Source organism: Aulostomus chinensis, chromosome 5 (genome assembly GCF_037954235.1).
Source record: "Aulostomus chinensis isolate RoL2024-O1b breed Wild chromosome 5, RoL_Achi_v1.0, whole genome shotgun sequence".
NCBI classification, from domain to species: Eukaryota; Metazoa; Chordata; class Actinopteri; order Syngnathiformes; family Aulostomidae; genus Aulostomus; species Aulostomus chinensis.
Window position 1 is genome coordinate 18,225,862 of NC_141324.1, and position 22,322 is coordinate 18,248,183.

A 22,322-nucleotide genomic window follows, 5' to 3' on the forward strand; every position below is an offset into this window, starting at 1 on the left:
CTCTAACATTTTAAGGAGGTTACAGCATTTCAAATAATGTCGACGGGCTTACGTTAACTAAGAGAAAAAGTAGCAACCTCTAGATTTTCAGGATGTTTTGGAGACACTAACCGGCATTTTTGCAATGTATTTTTCTGGGAACGAGTGAAATATTTTTGTCAGGAAGTTGTGCAATGTACAGAACGTTGCACAAATAGTCTCAGAAAAACATTTCTTTTTAGCTGATTTATTGATTTATTTTTCTTTTAGGATTTTTTTTGGGGTGGGGGGGTGGGGTCAGACTGTGATTATGCATCTGTCAGTTGCAGTCCTGAACCAAATTTTGTCTGCAAGATTAAAACCAAAAAGCAGCCCTGCGGTACAGGTTAACCATTGGAAACCAGCGCCATGCCAACAAGGTCAGCCGAGGCCAATGATAATCATTTTACAGTGCTTATCAAACACTATTACACACACCATATATCCTTTATATGATCTGTGAATGGACTTCACTGAGGAGGATGTCCACTTTGTCCTTGGTTTAATGGCACTATAAGTTGATAGAGTTGCAGCCACAGATGCCATAATGTGCCCGACGTATCACACATACACACACACACACACGCGAGCTGTTGTAAGGTTATCACCGTGACTTCACTGTGAAGAAACAACCCGTGGACCTTGAAGAGGTGCCATTTAAGGCTAAATAATATTCAAGCTCTTCATATCAATCACGACGTCTGCAAACCTACAGGCCATAAAAGGAGACGTATTATGAGGCTATGTAAGCTGGCAATTTTACCAAGAGTAATATGTGGGTTTTGCATCATCTATAATGTTTTGTACAATATTAACCACTTTCTGCTGTAATTGGACCTGAGAATTACACTGAACATTATTATTTACCTCTATTACGAGTATAAGACTACACTTTAGCGGGCTCTCTCTATTATATGTTTGGAAATTAGCATCCACAGGGTGTATCTGGCCGGGGAGATGGAGGGATAACCCCGCTTCTTCTCTGTTACATGTACACAGCAGTAGTATTTAGCCTGACAACCCCTTCTTTGAAAGCGAATGATATTTTTTTACATATTCATGATCCCCATGGTGTATCCTTCTCATGACCTCTGAATTGCATCTGCAGAGGGCATGGACACACGCACGCACACACACACACACGCACACACACACACACACACACACACACACACACACACACTCTGAACATGTGCCACCTCAGAGCAATTGAAGCCAGCTAATCTATATTTTCAATCAAATCCAATTACTTATGTGTGGCTGGTAAAGCAGTGGTAGGGACGGGTGGAAGTCTGAGGGATCATAGATACATGACACAGGGACTGATGGATAGATAAAGACAGAAAATTATATGCTGGAGGTGGCTAGACAAAACAAAAAGTGGAAAACACCAGGAAAGAAAGAAAGGGACCAAGACAGACATGGAAGAGAAGAAAATGTTCTTTAAATGTTAAAGTAAAACACTGTTTTGACATCATTGGAATTTGTGGTAATAACGGAACACATTTCATGTAAAAGTGAGGTCTGATCCAGCGTAAAATGGAGGGAGAGGGGAATGGATGGAGATATTGGAGGGGGAGCGGGTTTGGCTCAGCTGATGTGGATGATCACCAAATTACCATCAGTTCTGAGCCCAGTAGATTGTTGTGTTGGCTGGATAATTGTTACCATCAACTGAATTCAGGAAAAACATGAACTCAGTGAGATGCAGCCTGCCAAGAGTGTATTTTCTTACACAGATTTAGCAGAAAAGGTTCACTCAACTAAGAAGCTGTTGCCTGCAAAAATAATTAGCCAACCGTTTCATTAGCTTTCACAGTAAAAGCTTTTATACGCCATATAGCCAACATCATGAAATTTTAATGCCAAAATGTGATGTGCAAAATGGTGTCAGATGTGAATTTTCAATATTTCACATTCCTTTTTGGACACTTTTCATGCTGCGGCAGTCAGCCATGTTGTAACGAAGTGGACAACTGTCCGTCTATTGCGACACCGGTGTGAACAAAGCAGAGGCCGACCACTGAAAATGAGGTGACTCACTTACCGCAGGATACCTCTGTCATAGTCACCAAGTGGGACCTTAATCTGAATGAGCCGATCATTTTTTGCACATGAAATTCATGGCACGAGGCTGCCTGGATCCATATCTACCCAAAGGATCAAGTCAGTGGTTTTCCCTACAGACCGAATAACAATTAATAGCATTGACTGGACAATCAAATACAAACATGCTTCAAACTCATGAAGATTTAATACTGAAATCCTGTAAAGTGAATTACCAGCTTGTTAGCTTGTAGCCCTGTTTGAAGAAAAAAAAAAAAAAAGAACTTAACTCTAGCTTGTGCAACCAGCTAGTCATTTTTCAACCAGTCCTTGAAATTGCCAGTTGTAAATTGTTTAGTATAAACGCGGACGTACGATTACATCAGTTCCACTTGTCATTATGTCTCACATCTTTAAAGTGAGATGCTGGAAATCCTCTCGTGTGCACCAAAACTTGGGTTGGGGGGGGGGGGGGGGTAGTCAGCAGGGTTCATCCGCTGGGAGCCAATTGTGTCTGAACAACTGTGTCTGAACAACTGTGTCTGAACAAATGTTCATCCGTCTTGATATTTTATTTATTATTTATTTTATTTATTTAAATCTGGATGGTTGAGGTGACAGGAAACGTCTCATCTGTGTTCGAGTCTGGCTTGGTTTCTCTGGTTTAACTTACAGACAAAAAGTATAGACATGAGAGAGTCTGAGTGTCTCCAGATCCTGCAGGAACACATTAATCTGCTGTAACACGTCTGTGTCGATCTGAGGGAACACGGGGGCCTTGTACTGTTAACCGCCTGTCTCAGTCTAACGGTGTCACGGCCACTTGGGGGTTGCTGTCGCCTCTGATTTTCCACAGACCGCCGTTCTACATGTGTGTGCTTGTGAGTAATGGAGCGATTAGCATTTAAGCAGTGAATTAAAATTTGGATTCCAAGGATGGTAACAGTGTTCTAGGAACAGAGCAGATGTCAGCAAAATATGAACTGCTCTTCCTCTACTTGTCCACCCCAGTCTCCCTTTAGTGAGGATGCAGTGAAGAGGAGCAGAAAATAATCAAGTGTCTTTTTAAGTGGTCCTCACCATTTGTGATACCACAAAATCTCATCACATTAGATTCAGTGTAAATAATGGAAGGACGGCAAAAGAGAATCAGCTACCTAAATGTGTTCTACCTCTCCAAGTATTTAATTTCTCTGTGCAATTTGTTTGTCAACAGGATTGAAAAAAATCTACAAGGATGAATTTCACCAGATGTGTTGGAGGGGTGTAGCACGAGCCAAGGAAGAACCCATGTTCCTCAGTGTTCTATTGCATTTCAAGTATTTTGTCAGGTTTAATGGTGGATGTGGAGGCAGGATACAAAGATCTTAAAGCTTTCAATAACCAAAATCAGTGTTTAAATGGACTGGTAGAGCGACAGCAGCCGTGTATCTATAAATGTCGGAGGACATAACTTTGTCCCTGCAGATGAAGTAATAGCTGATGGACGCTGAATGAATCATGTGATACGATGGAGTTCCTGTATGTTATTATTATCCATCATTGGTATTTTGTATCATTAACTGTTCATTATTAATCATACATGGGAATTCCAGACAAGCACTTATTTGCTTGTCTGTTACCAACATAAACTGTGCTAATCTGACGGCGATTAATAAAGAAGATAAAGCGTGAAATCCAAGCTAGCGGCGGAAACAAACAGGATTATTTTGTCGGTATCGCTTGCTGCATCGTTGCTCGTTTAGTCTGTTTCTTTTGTTCTAAAAACACAAAGCTTCACAGGCACGTTTCCGCTAATACTTTATCTTCTATGTTCTGTTTTATATTGCAACAGAATGTATTTTAGAGTCCATCCACCATGAAATTTATGCTCATCTGTGATCTCCCACATCTCCAGAGTCAGACAGAAAACTAGTTGACATCCCTGACGTACTACCGAGCCCCTGCTGTTCTGGATTGACGGCAGAGCCGTGACGGAGAGAGCAAACTAATACTTACCAGTCAAGCCTGTTGGACAGCAGGAGAAGAGTGATTGTACTGTTGATGGGGGTAATTCTGCAGAGATAGGAAGAGGGAAGAGGCGGATTAGGATAAATAACAGATGCTGCGTGATTGATATATACTGTATCACAGCATTCAGCCCTCTCAGTGAAAGTCAGCAGTAGACAGGGATGAGTTTAATCAGAAAGACAGGGGGAGAGGAGGGGAACTCATGGGCAAAACAGACATATTTTTATATCATTGAACTGAGTAATCCTCTCATTAAATTAATGCTATTCAAATATCATTACTTGCAATCAGTCACCCACACAACCCGGTTTGGAAAAACACTTAATTAGACACCTTATTTGATGAAGTAAAAATACTTTATGATCAAATTACTCCAGAAACCAAATCATAATAGAGTGGAAATGAAAACACAGAGACAGAGACGGAGCAGTCCAATAACAAACAACCCAGAGATGCTCTGTGAGAATTGATTAACTCCAAAATGTCATTCGGGGTTATGACATCAGAGTTCTTATTGAGGTTTGAGCTGCTTGAGGATACGCTGCCACTGCTTGCCTTATTACCTCCACCAAGGAGGTCACGTGACAGTTTGTCAGCAGGATGACTCAACGACGATGGATTTTGATGAAATTTGGTTGAAAGATGGGTATGGTGCTACAAACTTGGCCAATAAAGCTGATTCTGATTCTGTATACTTAAAAAGCAGAAAATGATCAACTTTTAGAGGTGATCTGGATCAAATAGTAGATCCTGGAGGATCTGGAATACTGTTCTTGGTCTTTGATTGGATATGGCGATTTGCAAGATTAGTTCCTGGACATGTAAAATCCAGGTCAAACCAAAGATTTGCAACAAGACTAATGGGAATCTTTTTTTATGATACTATGGTTATATTCTGTATCCATGTACCTTTCTAGGTGGGGTTATGTGCTGTCTGAGTGTTTTCCAGGTTTGGCTTGTTGCTGTTTGTCTGATTATACGATAAAACTGAACAGAAATGGAGGGGCTCTATATTCCACAGAGTCCACAAGGGTGAGGCTATGGTGCTCAAAAGCCTTAACAGCAGAGAGGTAAATTCACCGTACGGTGATATTCTTGTGACATCACTGAGTCCCAGGGTGTATCCATGTTCATACCTCAGAATCCTTAACGGAACACCAGTGTTCACTTCAGGTGATGTGTAAGAACAAGTCCCCTGTGGAGAGTCTGTGCTGAGTCGTGGAATACCAGGGAAGAGGGAAAGGAGGAGGTGGAGGGTAAAGAGTGATGGCTAAGATTAGATAAAGGAGAGAGTCTTGTCATTCTCAGCGAATACATTTACCCTCAGTGAGCTGCAGGGGTGGTCGCTTAGGCCTCCTGGGTGAATATTTGTAGCACAAGGATGACATCTAGTGGTTCCGTGGACGAGAGGGACGATGGTTCACCATGGATGTCAGGACTCATGAACCAAAATTGTCTCAAATCTTCCATCCTGCTCTGTCCTTCGTTTCTTTTAAGAATAAATACGGCTGTTTGGAAGAAAGTCTCCGACTAAAGCCAGGTCCTGCTGTATTTACTGAGTCTTTGGATTGTATTTAGCATCTTACTGTCACCATGACAACGATCCCCATAATTTTGCAAATACCTGATCAATTCAAAAACACAGAAGACTAAGACGAGGCGAGAGTCGATGTGAGGATTTGAGAAATTTTGTTCGGTTTTACTCTGAGTCATTTGCAAAGCCACCTACTTTACATCAGTATATACATACATTGTGTTACAATATCAATTTTAAATCTTGTTAAATAACTGTGTTGGATTCCTAAATGAAACAATAACCAAATAAGGATTTGCCAGATGCTCCATCGAGAACATCACGCTTAAATTCAGCTCTGTTTGTGTAACACAGATGGTATCCTTGTGTTCCTATGAATGAATTAAAAAAGACATAAACCTACTGTGTTAAGGTTTGTAGCTCATTTGAAGACCAAGGATTTTATGTAATTTCTGTTCTTCATGCATAAACGTGTCAGGATGAAGTAAGTCTGATCCACAAAGCCTCGGGCCTCACCAGTTACAGTCTGACTCTTTCTCGGACGGAAAATCTACGCAGTTTCTCACTCACGCTCCGAAAAACCCCACAAGATAAAGCAGTGAGTCACAAAGAGAAAGAAGATAAACCAGTAAGCAGGGGGAGTTCAGTCAGGGATCAAAGTGGGAAACGAGGAACACCTGAAGTTCCTGTTAATGAAAGCACGTGTCTTTCATCGCATTTGCACGAAATTATTTCCCCAATACTGTCTTTGTTCTGTTATTTCACCTCCTCATCTGAGCTGAACACAAAAGAACCGTGTGGGCCAAAGGAGAAATATGAACATTTAACAATGGCTTTTGAACCCTTTTATTCTATTGACTGCATAAATCTGTTCATTCTGTAAGAAATTCAGGATATGTAACATCAATCTCAGTAATTTATGTAAATTCAGGATTCTGCGTTGGTAAAACGTTGTTGACGTTCATGAACTCTGACCTTTTCCATTTAATTCACTTCTGTACCTCTGTTGAGGCAAGCAGGGGAAATGTTCTGCACAGCTTTTTTCGGTGGTACATTCGAGACTCGAGGTCTGTGAAAAAAAACGTTAATTGACGACATTTGCAGTGAGAAAAATGAAACTGATGTTCAACGGCGACATAATTAGCTGGAAAAAAAAAAAAACGTCCGAGCTACGATAGCGGGCTGTAAAATCTCAGGGTTGTTGTGGAATAAGAACAGTTCCTCAAGCTAGTTCTATGTATCAGCCATTTATTTTTGTGTTGAAATCAACATAACAAAAACATTCGCTACCTCGAAGTCAGATCAATCAAAAGTAATGTAAAGAATAACTTATAAAAATGATTTCAAAGCTGAACTGTTTAACAGCAGTTTATTAACGCTCCAAATAACAAAACAACAATAGTTTGACTCATTAGCCAACAGCTGATATTATGTAAAACATCAAGAGCATGTTGAGAGTTACAGCCATCTGTGTATTTCTCTGTACAGTAAGAACTCAAACCAAAAACTGTGCCTGGGCAGCTTAAAAGAACAAACCAACTTTTGGGAAAATACTCTTTGTTGTCCATCCTCCCCGTGCTCACGTTTACCATCCACTACAATATGTGCTAAGCTAACAAGCAGTCAGCTGGTCTCCGAGGGTCTCAGCCCCCTAATGCCTGGGCAGGGGAGGGAAGGGTGTCGATCTTCATGGGTTGCTCTTGAGAGGTCGGACAATAATTGTTCAGCAGAGCTGGTCTCTGCACCTGCTATGCATGTTTTCTGAGGAGATTTTTCTGCATTTCTATTCTAATTGTAACCAAATAATGAGCGGCTTCAACCGTAAAGGTTAGCAGGAGAGTTTCTTCCAGCTCAGCAGCTTGGTTTCACGATGATGACACATGTACTGAACATCAGTCCCAGCTTCTATTGTTCCTCTTTTAACGATTACTCCTCCAAAATTAACTCTTTGCGTTTTAAGATTATTCAGACTTCTTCTTTGGTTTGCCTCTAGGTTTCCCTGAACTCCTACCACCGCACCTCTTTGTCTCAGCTTCATCTTCTGGGTCGAAATCAGAGTCGCTGTCTTTTTTTGATCGTCTTCTTGATTCCGCTGAATCTTCTTCTTCTGCAGAGTCAAAGGATGCGTCACTCTCTTTGTTGCTGTGGGACTTTTTTCCAGTCTTTTCGCTGAGACCTTGATGTTCCGTTTGATCTGTCAGAACCAAGTTGCCTTCTGCATCTCTCTTGGGCCTTCCTCTGGGTCTGCCTGTGCTCCGCATCCTGTTTTTTGTTTTCTTCTTATGCATCTCCTGTGTACCTTCTGCACTGACAAACTCTGAGTCTTTGTCTCTCCAGTTCTCCTCAGTGTCACACCTGTCAATCGCCCCTTCGTCGCTCGTACAGTTCTTCTGCTTGAATCTAGATGCGTGGTAGCGCTGCGTGTGACTCTTCAAGCTCACGTTGTGATTAAAACGTTTGTCACAGTGCCGACACTTGTATGGTCTCTCCCCTGTGTGCAGGCGCATGTGGGACTTGAGGTGACTTGCCTGGTTGAAGCCACGCTGACACACCGAGCATGTGAAAGGTCTCACTCCCGTGTGCACAACTGAGTGTCTCTGCAGATAATGGACATTGGTGAAGGAAATCCCGCAGGCGTCACATTTGAATTCCTTGGGGCCTCTGTGGCCGGCCAGGTGGACTTTACGCTTTATATCGCTGGCAAACGTCTCTGAACAGTCTGGGCATTTATATGGCTTTTTGCTGCCTTGACGGGTTCGCTCATGTTGAAGTTTGTCCACTCTTGTTTTGAAGTTAATGCAGCAGAATTTACAAGGATGTTCATAGCTTTCACTGTGGATTCGGCTGTGAGTCTTAAGTGAAATCTCACTTACGCACCGTTTCCCGCAGATATTGCAGGAATACAGCTTTGTTTTGTGATCACATTTGTGAGGCTTCTTAATACTAAAGAAACAGCCACATTCAGTGCAAAGCTCTTTAGTCTTAAGCCCATTTATGGGGTTCACGAATTCCTCTTCCTCGTCTGCTTCTACCTCCTCCTCAGAATCCTGTGTTAGTTCTTCATCAAGAAGATCCTCCAATGGGCTCCGTTCTGCTTCTGAATTCCTCCGACCTCCATCCTCTTGCTCACCGTCGTCTGCCGGGTCGCTTTCTTCATCGCTGAACGTTACAATCTCAGAGGAGACGGAGCAGCTGGGGTCCTCATCTGCCTGGGAACCAATGACAAAAACAAATGACCCGACAGAGCCACGACCACCTCAGTTTTCTAAACAAATTGTATTCTACGACGTCGTCGATGTCGACCACCCAGCTAAGTTTTACCTGTCGGCCCTCTGGAGATACATCAATGTCTCTTGTCACGTGTTGACAGTCTGTTGGGAAACCAGCATTCACCTGGCTTTTCCACTGGTTCCGATACTCACACTGGAGGCACTGTTGGTTCAATATGACGAGAACGCCGTGGACGACCTTCTCTGTCTGAAGTTTGCCGCCACATAAGGGACACTTGCGGCGAAGAAGTTGGAGGAGGCAGTTTTCATTCACAAAAAATTTACCTATTGCCTGTAGATGGCGAGCCCTAAAAAAAATGAAAATATGACTTGCATGTTTAAAGTATCAATCTGATGTTAAAAGACACGAATGGAAGCAAATACGCTGGAAGGGTTGAACTTACTCTTCAGGGCTAAAAATGTGATTCATGACAAACTCAGGACTCGCTTGAGATCCTACAAAATAAAGTTACATTTGTATGCGTGAGGTTGTTCAACTAATAAATATTTATTCTATTATCAAATTGTATTTTATTAAATCAAGCTGATACAACTGTGATGTAAAATAAAAATGGACAAAGTCAATAAACTCAGCTTTATATTGTATAACATGATCCATTTCTTATCTGTAAAACTATTTTACTGGATTTAAAACTGTCTGTTTCTTACCCAATGAATTTAGTTTTGATCCCTCAAAACAGGAAGTTGGAAACTGATGATCAGAGTCTGTTTCCTCCTAGGAGAGAAGAAGATTGTGGTTAAAAGTATGTACAACTGCAAATGTGTCTAGTCGGTGAGTCTGGTGGGGGTAACCTCATGTTTGTAGTTCTCCTGGAAAAGAGAAGCAAAGACAGCACGGGGGGGGGGGGGGGGGGGCTATCACGGTCTCTGTGGCCCATGTAGCCTAATTAAAGTTTGACTTCTGGGTGAAACGGAAATGCACCTAAATACACCTCCGACTAAATACTGGGTTTGAGAAATGGATGGGTTTAAATATAAAAGAAATAAAACTGCTCAGCTCGGCTCATTCAACGTGGACGAGAAGTCGAGAGAGTTCCAAAGGGAAAGCGAGATGGATCACATCACGTTACCAGGCACACGGGCTAAATTGGCCCTTGACATACACTTCATCAACTTCTTTCAGCTACAAGCCGTTGGCAGTCGTTAGCCTTTATATCCCTAAACCCAGTCTGAGCTCTGTTGACTAACATTAAATCGGATCTAGTAAAAAAAAAAAAACAACGCGAGGCCCGATAGGTTGTACAAATTCCATGTTTTGGTCGGTGGGGATACAGCACATCTGTACAGCTTGCAGTTCTGTTCATGCGCCCTGCTGACAAGATCCGACCTAACACGAGTCAACAGGACTCAAACCGGGCTCAGGATATAACAGGGGTGGAACTAGCGTTAGCTTTAGTTGTCACTCAAAAACCACTTTATAGCTTTAGCCCGTTAAGTTCTATTCACCACTACACGTTACAAAACCCAGACGGGCCCCACGACAGGTAGGCTGACTAGTAAGTAGGTTTAGAATCGTACAGGACGCTACCTGTTCGTCTGCAACACTCAGTGCGTCAAAGTGGGCGACGGCACTGCTGTCCTTTTCAATAACCGAATGTCTATTAAACTTGGCTTTTGAAAGTCTTCTGGTTTAATATGATCGCTACGTAACAGCAAATTACGTAAAATCGCGTCCGGGGTATTCGGATCCACGCCAGAGGCAACCACCCAGAGTTTCATCCTTTCTTGGTCTCCCACTGGAAAACGCTGGAAACTTTTACTTTGCCTTTGCCATTGGGAGTTCTTACTTTGGCACTTTCTAAACTTACACTGGTGCACCATGATGTAGATAGTCGTAGGCCTCTACTAAAAACTGCTTCTGTTCACCTACACTTGTAGTACAACTCAAAGATGTCAACAAACCGTGCTGGGCGTACTAGTCAATGGCAGACAAGTACATTCAGGAAGTAGCGTCAGTAGCGTATCAGTCCGCCGCAGCTGTAACGTGAGCCCACTCCTACCTACGAGAGGATAAATCAAATTACGCCTTTAATTCCAGGATAGTCCCTCAAAAAGAAACGCGATGTACGCAAAGTTTTCTATCCGTAATTATTCTATGAATATACAAATTTGAATTGATATTCTGGACTCTTATTTCAATAGCCTGGAATGTGCTGCGGAGTGTGTAAGATGGTATTTAAATGGCAGGCTAATGGGATCCTATCCACTCGCGCTAGCATCAGCACTGCAGATTGCGACGGCAGAAGGACCGGACCAAAGGTGTCGAATACTGTCTCCAGTGACTGGTAGCACCCTGGGTGAGCTGGAAACAAGGACAAAAGTCCAAAAAAGTAAAGTACACATCCCCTTACAAGGTCCCAGGGCTGCTGACAGCACACCAATGTAGCTAAATCAGACTGCTATGAGCTCCTAGTGAGGTGTACGGATCTTTTTTTCTGATTTTGTCTTCAGCTGATATCGGAAACATGATGATCTCCTTTAGGAGCCGTCACTTTTGGCGTTATCCTAAACATCAATACCAATGACACCAGGTTAACACAATAACACAATCATAATTTACAGAACCCCCCCCCCCCCCCCATTAATAAAGTATTCCGATTCTGATTCTGTCAGCTAACCGCTTCACCTCCTCTCTGACTGCGAGTCTCTCCCTCCTTGGAACAGCGCTTCTCTTCAGGAAAAAGTGCTTCGGCTTTGTTCTCTTTTTTAACTGGCAGTAATCCTCTCGGTCGAAATGGTCGCTGCACACTCGATGGTCGACGAGGCGAAGTTTATCCACATTAGGGTTAGCATCTATTTGTAGCACTGCTAACCACAACGTCAGCTTTTCCTATCAAAATACGGTAGTCTGTGAAAGCTACGCGCAGTGTTGCGTGACATTTTGTTGCCACAATTGGGAAATGCGCAAACACGGACCATTTTTTAAACGTCGGCACAACTCTAAACTCACGCGCTCATATGTTTGGTTTCTCCGCTGCTTATTTCCTGCAACAAATCAAATCGACTCTCGCGAGATTTCTGGGTGAGAGTCGGACAGACTCTGCGTAGCGGGACGAAAAACACTGTAATTTCTACCTCAAAATACAACCAGTCTTTCTGTTACTACGAATCAACACTTTTTTTTTCATAAATAACAAAAACTATTGAAAACTTACACAACAAAATTATCTGATCACTTGACATCCGTCATGATTGAGCGAGTTAATTGGGTTTTTTTTTTTTACAAATAAATTGCCAAGCCTTTCGCACGCAAATATAAGAATAAAAATACATGCCTGAATTTACCAATATATTTACCTATAATGAATAAAATGATGGTCCGATACAAATTCTCAGATTCTCCCTAAACCTTCCAACGTCTACAAAGATTATTCAAGCCCGGAAATACAGATTTCCAAATTCCAAGGTTGTAATGACAGAATGAAAACTAATTAGGAAAAACAGAATTTAAAACTGCCATTAAAGCCTCCTTCCCAAAGTTATGTTATAATTTTTTTTTTTTTTGTAAATTCAATTTGCCGTTTTTCTTTCATATTGATTTATTTCAGCTGTGCAGTACATCGAGAAGCATGTTTGCACATGCATGAAATAAAGTTGTGATTTTTCCAAGTATCTCTGTTTGTGTAATCGAGACAGAATAAAATGACGTGGAGTAGAAGTTGTCAGGCACATTCATTAATGCAAAAAATTCACTTTGATTTGGGTTCCCATAAAAAAGTGGGAAATACAGATCAAACTGTAACAGTACAACAATCGCTACTGTATTTATAACAGAGTCTGATCCGGCGTTGTCTTCCACTGTTTATTCTATTTTCTGTGCATTGTATGTATTTGTGAACGCTCAGCTCTTTCTTCCCTTCCATCACCCAGAGGTCCGTCCGCTGTTTTGGCTGCTGCATCTTTTTCTTCACTTGGTCTGGATCAAAGTCAGAGTCACTGTCAGAAGGATCAGGTCTATCCTTTGATTGTGCTTGTGTTCATGATCCTTTTCTCACTGTTCCCTTCCTTTTCCTTTGTAGAGTCAAAGGTCAGCCCGTCCCTTCTCTTCATCTTCCCTGGAACTAGTTCTCTTCCTCTGAACTTTGCCAGTATTGGTGTTTTCCATTTGCTCTGCTGCCTTTCTCTTAGGTCGTCCCCTGGGTCTGACTGCCCTACTCTTGTTATTCCTCCTCTTCTCCTCTTTTTTATCACACTCTTCCACATCATCACCTCTGGAGTGGGGTGAGTGGTAGCGCTGTAGGTGACTCTTGAGGCTGACGTTGTGATTGAAGCTCTCCTCGCAAAGCTGACACTTGTACGGTTTCTCCATGGTGTGCAGGCGCATGTGGGACTTAAGATGGCCTGACTGGCTGAAGCCACGCTGGCAAACTGAGCACTTATGTGGTTTCTGTCCTGTGTGCACAAGTAAATGTCTCCTCAAAGCCTTGCGATGACAAAGTTCCCTCCCACAGATGTGACATTTTAACTGCTTGAACCGTCTGTGGTACTTCAGATGAGTGCGGCGTTCTTTAAATTTGGTGAATGACTCAGAACAGTCTGGACATTTAAAAGGTTTTTCTTCACTTCGGTGCATCTGCTCATGATTGATTTTATCCACCTTGGTTCTGAATGTAACAAAGCAGTAATTGCAGCGATACTTGAGACCTTCTTCATGGATTTTGTTGTGATTACTTAAAGCACCCTGACTTGGAAATCTCTTTCCACAAATGTTACAAGAAAACGGTTTAATTTTGTGCTCACACGTGTGATGCTGAAGGAAAAACATCCCGCAATCTGTGCAGAGGCGACCGTGTTTCAAAAGAACAGGGTCGTCCCCATCTTCATAGTCTGTATCCACGTCAGATTCATTTGGAGTTTCTGCGCTCAAAAGAAGTTTGTCGTCAGGATTCCAATCTTCATCTGAGTCCACGTCATCTTCGATACTTGACTCAGTCACAGGTTCACTGTCCTCATCAAGACAAGCAGCCGCCTCAGAAGAATTTGTGCTGTTGCTCTGGTTGTTGTCTGTCTGAAAGATACAAAAGGGGTTCATTTTAAAATGGTCAGTTAGCGATCACAGCCAATTTTAGACGGTGGGCCGAGGCCGCGGATCAGCTTTAGTTCTTGAAAATAATGGTCCCCAGTGAGGGAGGACCTGGATCTTTCATGTTTCAAAGTTAATTTTTTTCTCAATCAGATTGACTTTGCTGGCACTCGTAATTCTTGCACATTTTGTCATAGTCATAGTTTAAATTTCCTTAAATATGCAGGCAAATGCCACAGTTTACTGTCAGTTGAGCCAATGGCACGCAACGCTACAAATCACGTGACGTTATTCAGCCAATCAGAACAGCTGCTGCTCAGCTGATGGACACGCCGTGGTCCAAAACATGGTCCTCTGTGGTATACTGGGGTATAAGCAGATGCAACAGTTAAGTATACGACCCTGAAATGCTGTTGAGCACACCGGGTAATTTTATATTTTAATAGTTACTCTAATAATAACTTCATTAGATACAAAGTGGACCTTGCTGTCTAAGTGTAAGTTGTTTTTTAACCAGCTTAGTGCCATTTCAATTATGTGAAATTTTAATGAAGCACTAACACACTATCAATATTTCCACTAGGTCATACCGACATGCTGGACAATGAAAAATGGCGATCAGGACATACACTGTTGGTGAGTTTGTTTTATTGTACTTTCTAACTAGGAACAAATATCATTAACAAGAACAGTACTCTTGTTTTCTCCATGTGTTCTTGAACACAGTACTGGTTGCTGAAAGGGTGAGCGTCTCATGCTGGCCCTGGAACCCTTAGTCATCTTCAAATGACTTATTGCCACGGTCTGTGCATTGGCACGGGTTTGTACATGGCAGCTCATGTATTTTGCAGTTGCATCTGTCCTTAACACAGTTCGTTATTTTACAAGAGCAGTGCATCAGTTCAAGAATTGCCTCTGGAGCTGGGGGAAGTGTCATCCAGTCCACTTCGAAGAAATCTCCTGCCATCTTCCAGCCATGACATTCTGGGGCGCGAATATCAGGCCTACACTCAAGGCTCCTTCTGTGGACTTCAGCCTGATAGTTTGCACGCTGGATGTGCTCGTGCAAGGAGTCTTTGTTTGGAGGTAGGTCTCTCTCAGAGCACTTTCCTGACTTGAACGGCTTAACTCTTGCCTTGTTAATATCCACACACTCCTGATCATACAGGTCACATGTGAAAGCCTCCACTGCCTTGCAGAACTCTGGCGATGGAGAGAAACTTGTTCCTAGTTCTCTAAACAGGGTGATGTATTGTCTCTGGGAAATGAGCTTTTTATAAGCTTTGGTTTTCCCCACCCCATGCATAGCACTCACAGTGTCACATCCAGAGAATGCAAGGAGACCAACGAGAAGGAGAGCAGTGGCCTAGACCATTTAGCAGGCCTATGAGCTGTGCTGAGCCAGTCATGTGCCAGACTGCCATCGCCACAATCCTTTGGTACTCAAGGTTAATATGTCCTGACAGGTAGAGACTATCTTCCTGCTGTCTTCCAACGTGACCTCAACACGCTCATTGTCTGACGGTTCCATTGAAATTCCAGATGTCCATGCGACAAAGTTAAAAAGCTGATCTGGTACCATCTTTAGGGCACTCTCAAGTGTCAGGTCTTTTGCTGTTGGAGGCCAAGGGATCTTTGGTGAACTTTTTGCTGTGTTCCAAATAATATCTTTGAGTGTGACAGCTGCATGATATAACAGCCGAGATCTAGCGTTGGTGACTTGTGACTGGTGACTTGACCCTGGTGTGTCTCTGTCATTGCCCTCAGCTTCACTGTTAGATGAGAGGGATGAGGAGGAAGAGGAGGAGGCAGCAACTTCGTGAAGGATCTCCTCAGCTGTCAGATCATCAACATATACCAAGTATGTTGTTGAAGCTTTCTGAAATCTCAAGAAAGGATGCGTCTTCTGAAGTCTGGCCTTCAGAGATTGTGCCTTGTAGCTGGATATGGTGAGTCCCTCCCTTTGTCTTACAATGTCTTTAAAAAGCATATTCAACCTACAAAGTCGCAGCACCTCTCGTCTTCTCAAAAGCCTCTCCTCAATCACAGTCTCACAGAAATACTTGTATCCATTTTCATACAAGTTGCACTCTGTTGTGTCCTTTATCTTTTTAGAAAGGTACCGAGTGTAGTTTCGGAAGCAGGTGAAGTGATATCTTGCTTCACTGGCCGCCAAGTCCCTGTCCCGAATGTGCAGAAGCAGACTCTCATCTTTTTTTTTCTTCGGCTGCAAGAAGCAACTTCCCAGCTGTGAGTGTTTCACAATTCATCAGTTTTTCTTTAATCCTTTTCCGGGTGTATAATTCATGTTTGTATTTTTCGCTTTTGCAGATAATGCATTGCACTGGCAGAAGGTGTGGTGCCCGCTTGGATGTGCGGAGGTTAGAGGTGTGGGATCTTGGAGCCTGAGTCTTTGCTGCAGTTTCCTCACCATCCTCTGTTTCTCTTTCTCCCCCTGGCACTAAAAAACAAGAAGCAGACAACACACTTAGGCTTGGCTTCCATTACGTAACAGATTAAAGATGTCAGGTTAGTTGCATTCTGGCCCTATCTTGTATGTAGATGGGGCGGCCAAAATATTACAAACACCTCTCAAAATAATGCAGTCTGGTTCAACACCACTGCAAACTTCCGACCAATCCCAGCAATGAACATGATTAAATCAATACTTGTGACAGTGTCAGTCAAAAATGAACTTTATTATCTTTATAAAGGCAGGATTTATGGCAGAGCCAAAGGGATCAAATTAGATTGTACAGGTGTACCTGATGCGGTGGCCAGTGAGTGTGGTGATTTAAAAATGGGAAGCACCTGATTTTGGCAGCAACAACAACAAAAAAGACAATGACAGATTTGAATGAAATCTGTTTGCTGCAGGGGACTCGAGGGGAAACATCCAGCAAGATAATTGCTATGTCGCCCCCCCATAATTCTGGAAAGCTTAAGTCATACAAGTTAAAGACAAAGTTTGGTTCTCAAATGTAATGTGCGTAATGTTATTGTGTTTTGATGCTGATTTCTATTCTTTTCCTTCACAGATTAAGAGGTGAAGTTTAAGATTTACATCGACATGAGATTCTTTTCTTATTCAACACTTACCCTCTTGTTCAGCCTCTTTCTGAAATAAAGGTGCCTTTTCATATCTTCTCTGGGCTCGTTTCACGTTTGCTACATTTGTAAAGGGGCCGTAGCGTCTGTGACAGCCACTGTTTGCTGGAATCACAGCAGGTTCCTGAAGTTTGAGGTTCACAGTTATTACAGTTAGTAACTTCTTTCAAAAGACAATGAACACATTTAGTCAAAGCTAATTTCCATTTTCAGTCTCTTGGCAAGCTAAAGTCATCCACATAATACATTGATTATATAGTATGACAACAAACCTTGGTTGTTAGGTTAAAGCTCTGCGCTGCCTCTTCTGCCACATTAGCCTCTCTAGTCCCAAGGTCTTTCCACAAAAGAACAGCAATAAATTTCCTCCATCCTGTGCATGTAAACGGGGTTACAGGACCATTTTTTCTAAAATAGGCATACAGCATTCCGTTGTTGTGGTGTCTGCTAGCAAACAGTTCCAAAGACACAGGTGCGATGTACGTGATCCTTTTTTTGCGATGTCACGCTCATTTTTGTCATGATTGACAGGCGAAAGAAAAACTCACTAGACCTCAGATGTTGGAAATCTGTGACATTGTGTGCAAAATTCACAATGACATTAAGGACAGCATTAATGTTCCAGAAGACTGAGGTTTTCAAAAGAAGGGATGGCAAGACTCCATCGAAATGATACATTTCCCCCCTTTCATCAAGCTTAATGGCGAACTTTGTAGACCGTTGATTTGATTCATTTTACTTCATCGTACAGATACTGACAGACAAAATGACAGGCAATGTTTGTGTTATATTAGCAATGTGTGTGTGTGTGTAGTGCGATCTTTAATACCATAGACATTAAAACATGAATGCAGACATTAATACATTCATGTCTATCTTTAATACTGTACTCTGATATCACTAGCCGCAGTGGCTGGGCGAAGACAGAAAAAAAAGTGGAAGCCGGCAAATTTCGAGGCTTGTCATTGGACAGTCACTACAATGACGTCATCCATGTCGGACCGCGAGTATAGCTGCCCGTTTGGTTTGCCGGACCCGGTAACTCAGACAAAGTTACAGATAACCAAAAAATGTGCAAGAGGTAAGAGTGCCAACAATTTTTGCTAAATTAGTTGAAAAATGAAGATGTTGTCCACAAAAAAATTCGGTTCTCCCTCAGTGGGGATCGTCTAAATACACAAAATCTCCCCTCGGCCCACCGCCTACAGTGCTTCCAGTGACCGCTAGGTGTGAAAGAGACTTGTGCACCAGATAGATGGTAGCATCTTCCACACCAATGTTCGGATGATAGGTGAACTGCAGGGGTTCCAGCTCTGCATTCACAAGGGGGCAGAGGTGGTTGAGAATGATTTTCCATTGTCTTGATCAGGTGAGAGGTTATTGCTTCCAGTCTGAAGTGGTTGGGTTCTCTGGGCTTCACAGTCTTTGGAACTGGAACCACACAGAAGAGAGGTGGTGGCGGTGTGGGGGGGTGCCTCTGATTCCACGGGCAAGGGAGGGAGCAGGGGCAGAATCGAATCTGTTAAAACACCGATTCAGTTCATTGACCCACTCCCTGCCTCTGAACTCTGGGTCCCTCACGCTGTTACTGCTGTGGCCGGAGATGATCCTCAAGCCTCTCCAGACCTCCCTGGCATTGTTCTTCTGGAGTTGGTCTTCCGGCTTCCTCTTGTAGCTGAACTTCCCCCTCTTTATCGTTCTCTAGAACTCCCTCTGGACCATCTTCAGCCTCTCTTTATTCCCAGACATAAAAGCCCTCTTCTTGACATTTAGGGGGTCTTTAGATCCAGGGTCAGCCACAGTTTGTTATTAGAGAAACACCAGACCTTCTTGGAAGGTTGGAAGCTGTTCTCTACACAAAGGTTGATATACTCTGTGATGCAGTGGGTCAAGCTGTCAATGCCCGCCCTGTGTATCCCGCACAGCACCTCCCAGTCAGTGGTCCCAAAACAGTCCCTGAGTACCTGTTGGTCTCCTCAGTCCATCTTTCCCAACTCTTGTGGTTGGGGGTTGTTTGTTCATCACAGGGATGTAGGTGGGAATCAGATGGACTAGATTGAGGTCTGAGCGGCCCAGTGGGCAGACGGGGGCTGAGCCATATACCTCCTCTGTGTTGGTATATAGCAGGTCCAGGATTTTGTGGTCCCTGGTATGGCATTCCACATAGTGGGTGAAGTTGGGGAGAGTAGAAGCCAGAGAAGCATGGTTAAGATCACCAGAGATAAGTAGGAGAGACTGGGGGTGTGACGTCTGCAACAGTAGCGTGAGGAAGCTCGCAAGCAGCTGCTGCATCGGCAGAGGGGCAAACATGCGCAGTTATCGCGATGATGTGCGAGAACTCTCGCGGGATGTAAAACGGCCTGATGCTCACAGCTACCAGCTCAACATCTCGAGTACAAAGTTGCTCCCACACAAATGTGCCAGCGGCAACACCATCTGCTATTAATGAATATCGCAAGCCCCCCACCGTTCCTCAGCTTTCCTGTCCGCCCTCACCAGCTGAAAACTATCCAAGGTGACAAGTGAGTCCCATGTGAGGTCATTCAGCCAGGTCTCCCTGAGGCACATAATGCAACACTCTTGATAGTCCCTCTGCAGCCTGGTAAGCGCCGTTAGCTCTTCCATCTTATTAGGGGAAGAGTTTTAATGTTCCCCATAATAATAGACGGGATGCTTGGTCTGAAGCCTCACTTCTCCTCCCGGCACTTGTGTCCAGCTCTGCATCCCCTTCTCTTCCTCTTTAACTCCGTGAGGATCTCTGGTCTTTCTTCCAGGTGCATCCAGGTGTTGCACAGCCCCAATAGCTTATCCCGTGTGTGGGACAGGGAAGGTATGGCTGAATGGGTCTCCAGAAATGGTTTTAAATTCAAGAAACCAACGGAAAAACTGATTTTCTCGCACACGACTGGCAGAGTCCAGTATTAAAAAGCAGTAAAAACACAGAAAATGCACAAACAGGGTCTGCGTTCATCACTGCAAACAGCTGCCACTTGAGCGGCACCATCTAATGTAACTATACATGTTACTATATGTAACTGTACATATGAAGTTTGCATATCTGAACATGTGGAGTCGCATTACAAAAACTGACTGTTTTAGGTCCAAATATCAAACATGGTGACACAGTTTAATGACAACTCACAGTCTCACCTTTCACCAGGTTCTTAAGGTGTTTCTGAAAAATGTGACATTGGTTTGTTCGACACACTAGTAGGAAAACACCAAAATGTTAAAAAAAAGGGGAAAAAAATCACTTCCTGTTGCCACAAGCTGGCGCTATGACTAATCTTCCCCAAAATTTTAAGGACATACAAACGCCACAGAAAACATGACATTCTTGGTGGAAGATGTTGCGACAACACGCGCGTCTGGAGATCAGACAGTAATTCATTTTATTTGTTAACGTTTTTCCATGTTGATTATATTTGTATTTGTATAACTTGTACAGCACTTTGGTCAGCTGAGGTTGTTTTTAAATGTGCTTTAGGGAAAAAAAATTGACTGATTTATAAAAGTTACCCGTTTCTCCTCCAGATTTACTTCTGTTCCACCCGTCATGTGTCCATCGTCATCGGCGGGGACGCGAGCGTTCACCTGGCTCTTCCACTGGTGTCGGTACTCACACTGAACACACTGTTGGCTCAAGATGACCAGGACACCACGGACGACTTTCTCTGTCTTCACTTTACCGCCACATGATGGACACTTGCTGCTGAACAGCTGCAGGAGGCGTTTTTCATTCACCACGTACCTTCCTTTCAGCTGGAGCAACGTAGCCCTGACAGAACCGGTCACATGAAAATATTGCGAACATTACAGACCTATTTTAGCATTTGAAAAATGAAAACCGTTTCAAAAGTTGAACTTACTTTTCTCTGATCATTTCAATGTTGACAACTTTTTGAATCATCCGACTGTAATCACAGCTGAACACCTCTGATGTATCAGGTGGTCGGGGGACATCACTCGGCTCTGGGCTTACTGGAGCGCCTGAAAATGAAGTTTTAAGATCATTCTCCATGTGAAAGGAATACAAGTGTCATAAACGCATGCTAACGTGTAAGAATTATACCCATTGAAGAGAAGGATTCTTGAGAGTAGGAAGTTGGACTATCACATGTTTGAGGTAGCTCACACTGAGGTGACCATTCTGTGGTGCCTGTGGATTCCTGCTGACAGAACAAGTTTGTAGTTAAGACATCAAATAAACTTCTCAGTACTGCAAATTTGAGAATGACAAAACTACTTGTACTGACCATCTACATGTATGTTCATCTGTAAATGTGAACAGAGGAAGTGACACTGGTAAGGTTTCACATGGAGTTCTGCACGTGTGTGCTGTACATAACACTAGTGCTTGGGATGTGTGGTAATTGCAGATACTGGATGTTTTTATATGACGGAATTGGTGCAATGAGGGGGGAAAAGATGATAAATGGGCTTCACCAAATGTTTAGGAGATGAAGAAAAACTATACTTTGCCAAGATCATGTCTTGTGTTATAGTATGAACAAAATGTGAATAATATAAATCACCCACTGACAAAAATAAAAGTGCCGACCACACTCAAGCAGACTCACCTCACATTTGAGACCCTCCTCCCATGGCAGAGCCTCCACGTCCAGCTCAGGTTCTTCTGGCTCGGACTTGATACACAGAGTGGGGACAGCTCCGGGCTTCAGCCGGAGCGAGCCAGTCTGGTTCAGGCTTTCAAAGCTGCCATTGGTGAAGTGTTCCCCGCAGATGGTGATGTCAGTCCAGGACGCCTCTTTAAAGCGTTGCCCGTTAACTTGAGCGAGGAACTGAACCCACTCCAGCCTCCTCTCCGGATCCTCCGGTATCTTGAACCGCGGCACATCGCGACGGCAAGAATCGCACTGGACCACGGAACACATGCCGAGTTCCAGGTAAGTCCTCAGCGGCTTCTCGCAGAGGTCGAGCAGCTTTAACAGAAACTTATGTAACCCCGACTAGCTTACGGTGTAAACAATTTAGGATAAGAGCTAATCATTGCGATGGCGGGCTGTGACGAAAGCGGAAATGGTGATTTTCTAGTGATAAACATGCGCATTACCGCCACCTTCTGGTCTGGAGTGCACATCATCTAAACTTCTGGTTTGTACTTATTTAAAACCTAAAAACCCTGTAACCGACATCACTTAACTCTTTGAAGACCCCTTATGTGTTTTAAGTATCTGTCTCGTTTACTGCTGAATATGGCTGTGTAAAAAAAATTAGTAATAAACACATGAGGTGCCAATCATAGAAATCTTCTGTCTAACCAACTGTTACA

The 22,322-nt window shown here is 43.1% G+C and overlaps 1 protein-coding gene and 1 long non-coding RNA gene across 3 annotated transcripts; one reads left to right on the forward strand and one right to left on the reverse strand.

The window, feature by feature from the left end:
• Nucleotides 1-6,845: 6,845 nt before the first annotated feature.
• On the reverse strand, nucleotides 6,846-22,069 carry LOC147261561 (uncharacterized). 2 transcript variants are annotated; one of them, XM_086203629.1, is made up of 8 exons: nucleotides 21,610-22,069; nucleotides 21,102-21,198; nucleotides 20,899-21,019; nucleotides 20,549-20,807; nucleotides 9,547-9,613; nucleotides 9,282-9,333; nucleotides 8,930-9,185; nucleotides 6,846-8,817 (listed from the first exon to the last, which is right to left on the reverse strand). In XM_086203629.1, the coding sequence occupies exons 1-8, from the start codon at nucleotides 21,922-21,924 to the stop codon at nucleotides 7,570-7,572; spliced, it is 2,415 nt and encodes an 804-aa protein (XP_086059755.1). In that variant the 5' UTR covers nucleotides 21,925-22,069; the 3' UTR covers nucleotides 6,846-7,569. The 2 variants fall into 2 exon arrangements, with proteins under 2 accessions (XP_086059755.1, XP_086059754.1); XM_086203628.1 differs by having other exon boundaries at nucleotides 21,102-21,201.
• LOC147261562 (uncharacterized) lies at nucleotides 15,694-16,447 on the forward strand. Its single transcript, XR_015115795.1, has 3 exons — nucleotides 15,694-15,870; nucleotides 16,037-16,171; nucleotides 16,253-16,447. It is a non-coding gene; the product is annotated as an uncharacterized LOC147261562 (long non-coding RNA).
• Nucleotides 22,070-22,322: the final 253 nt, after the last annotated feature.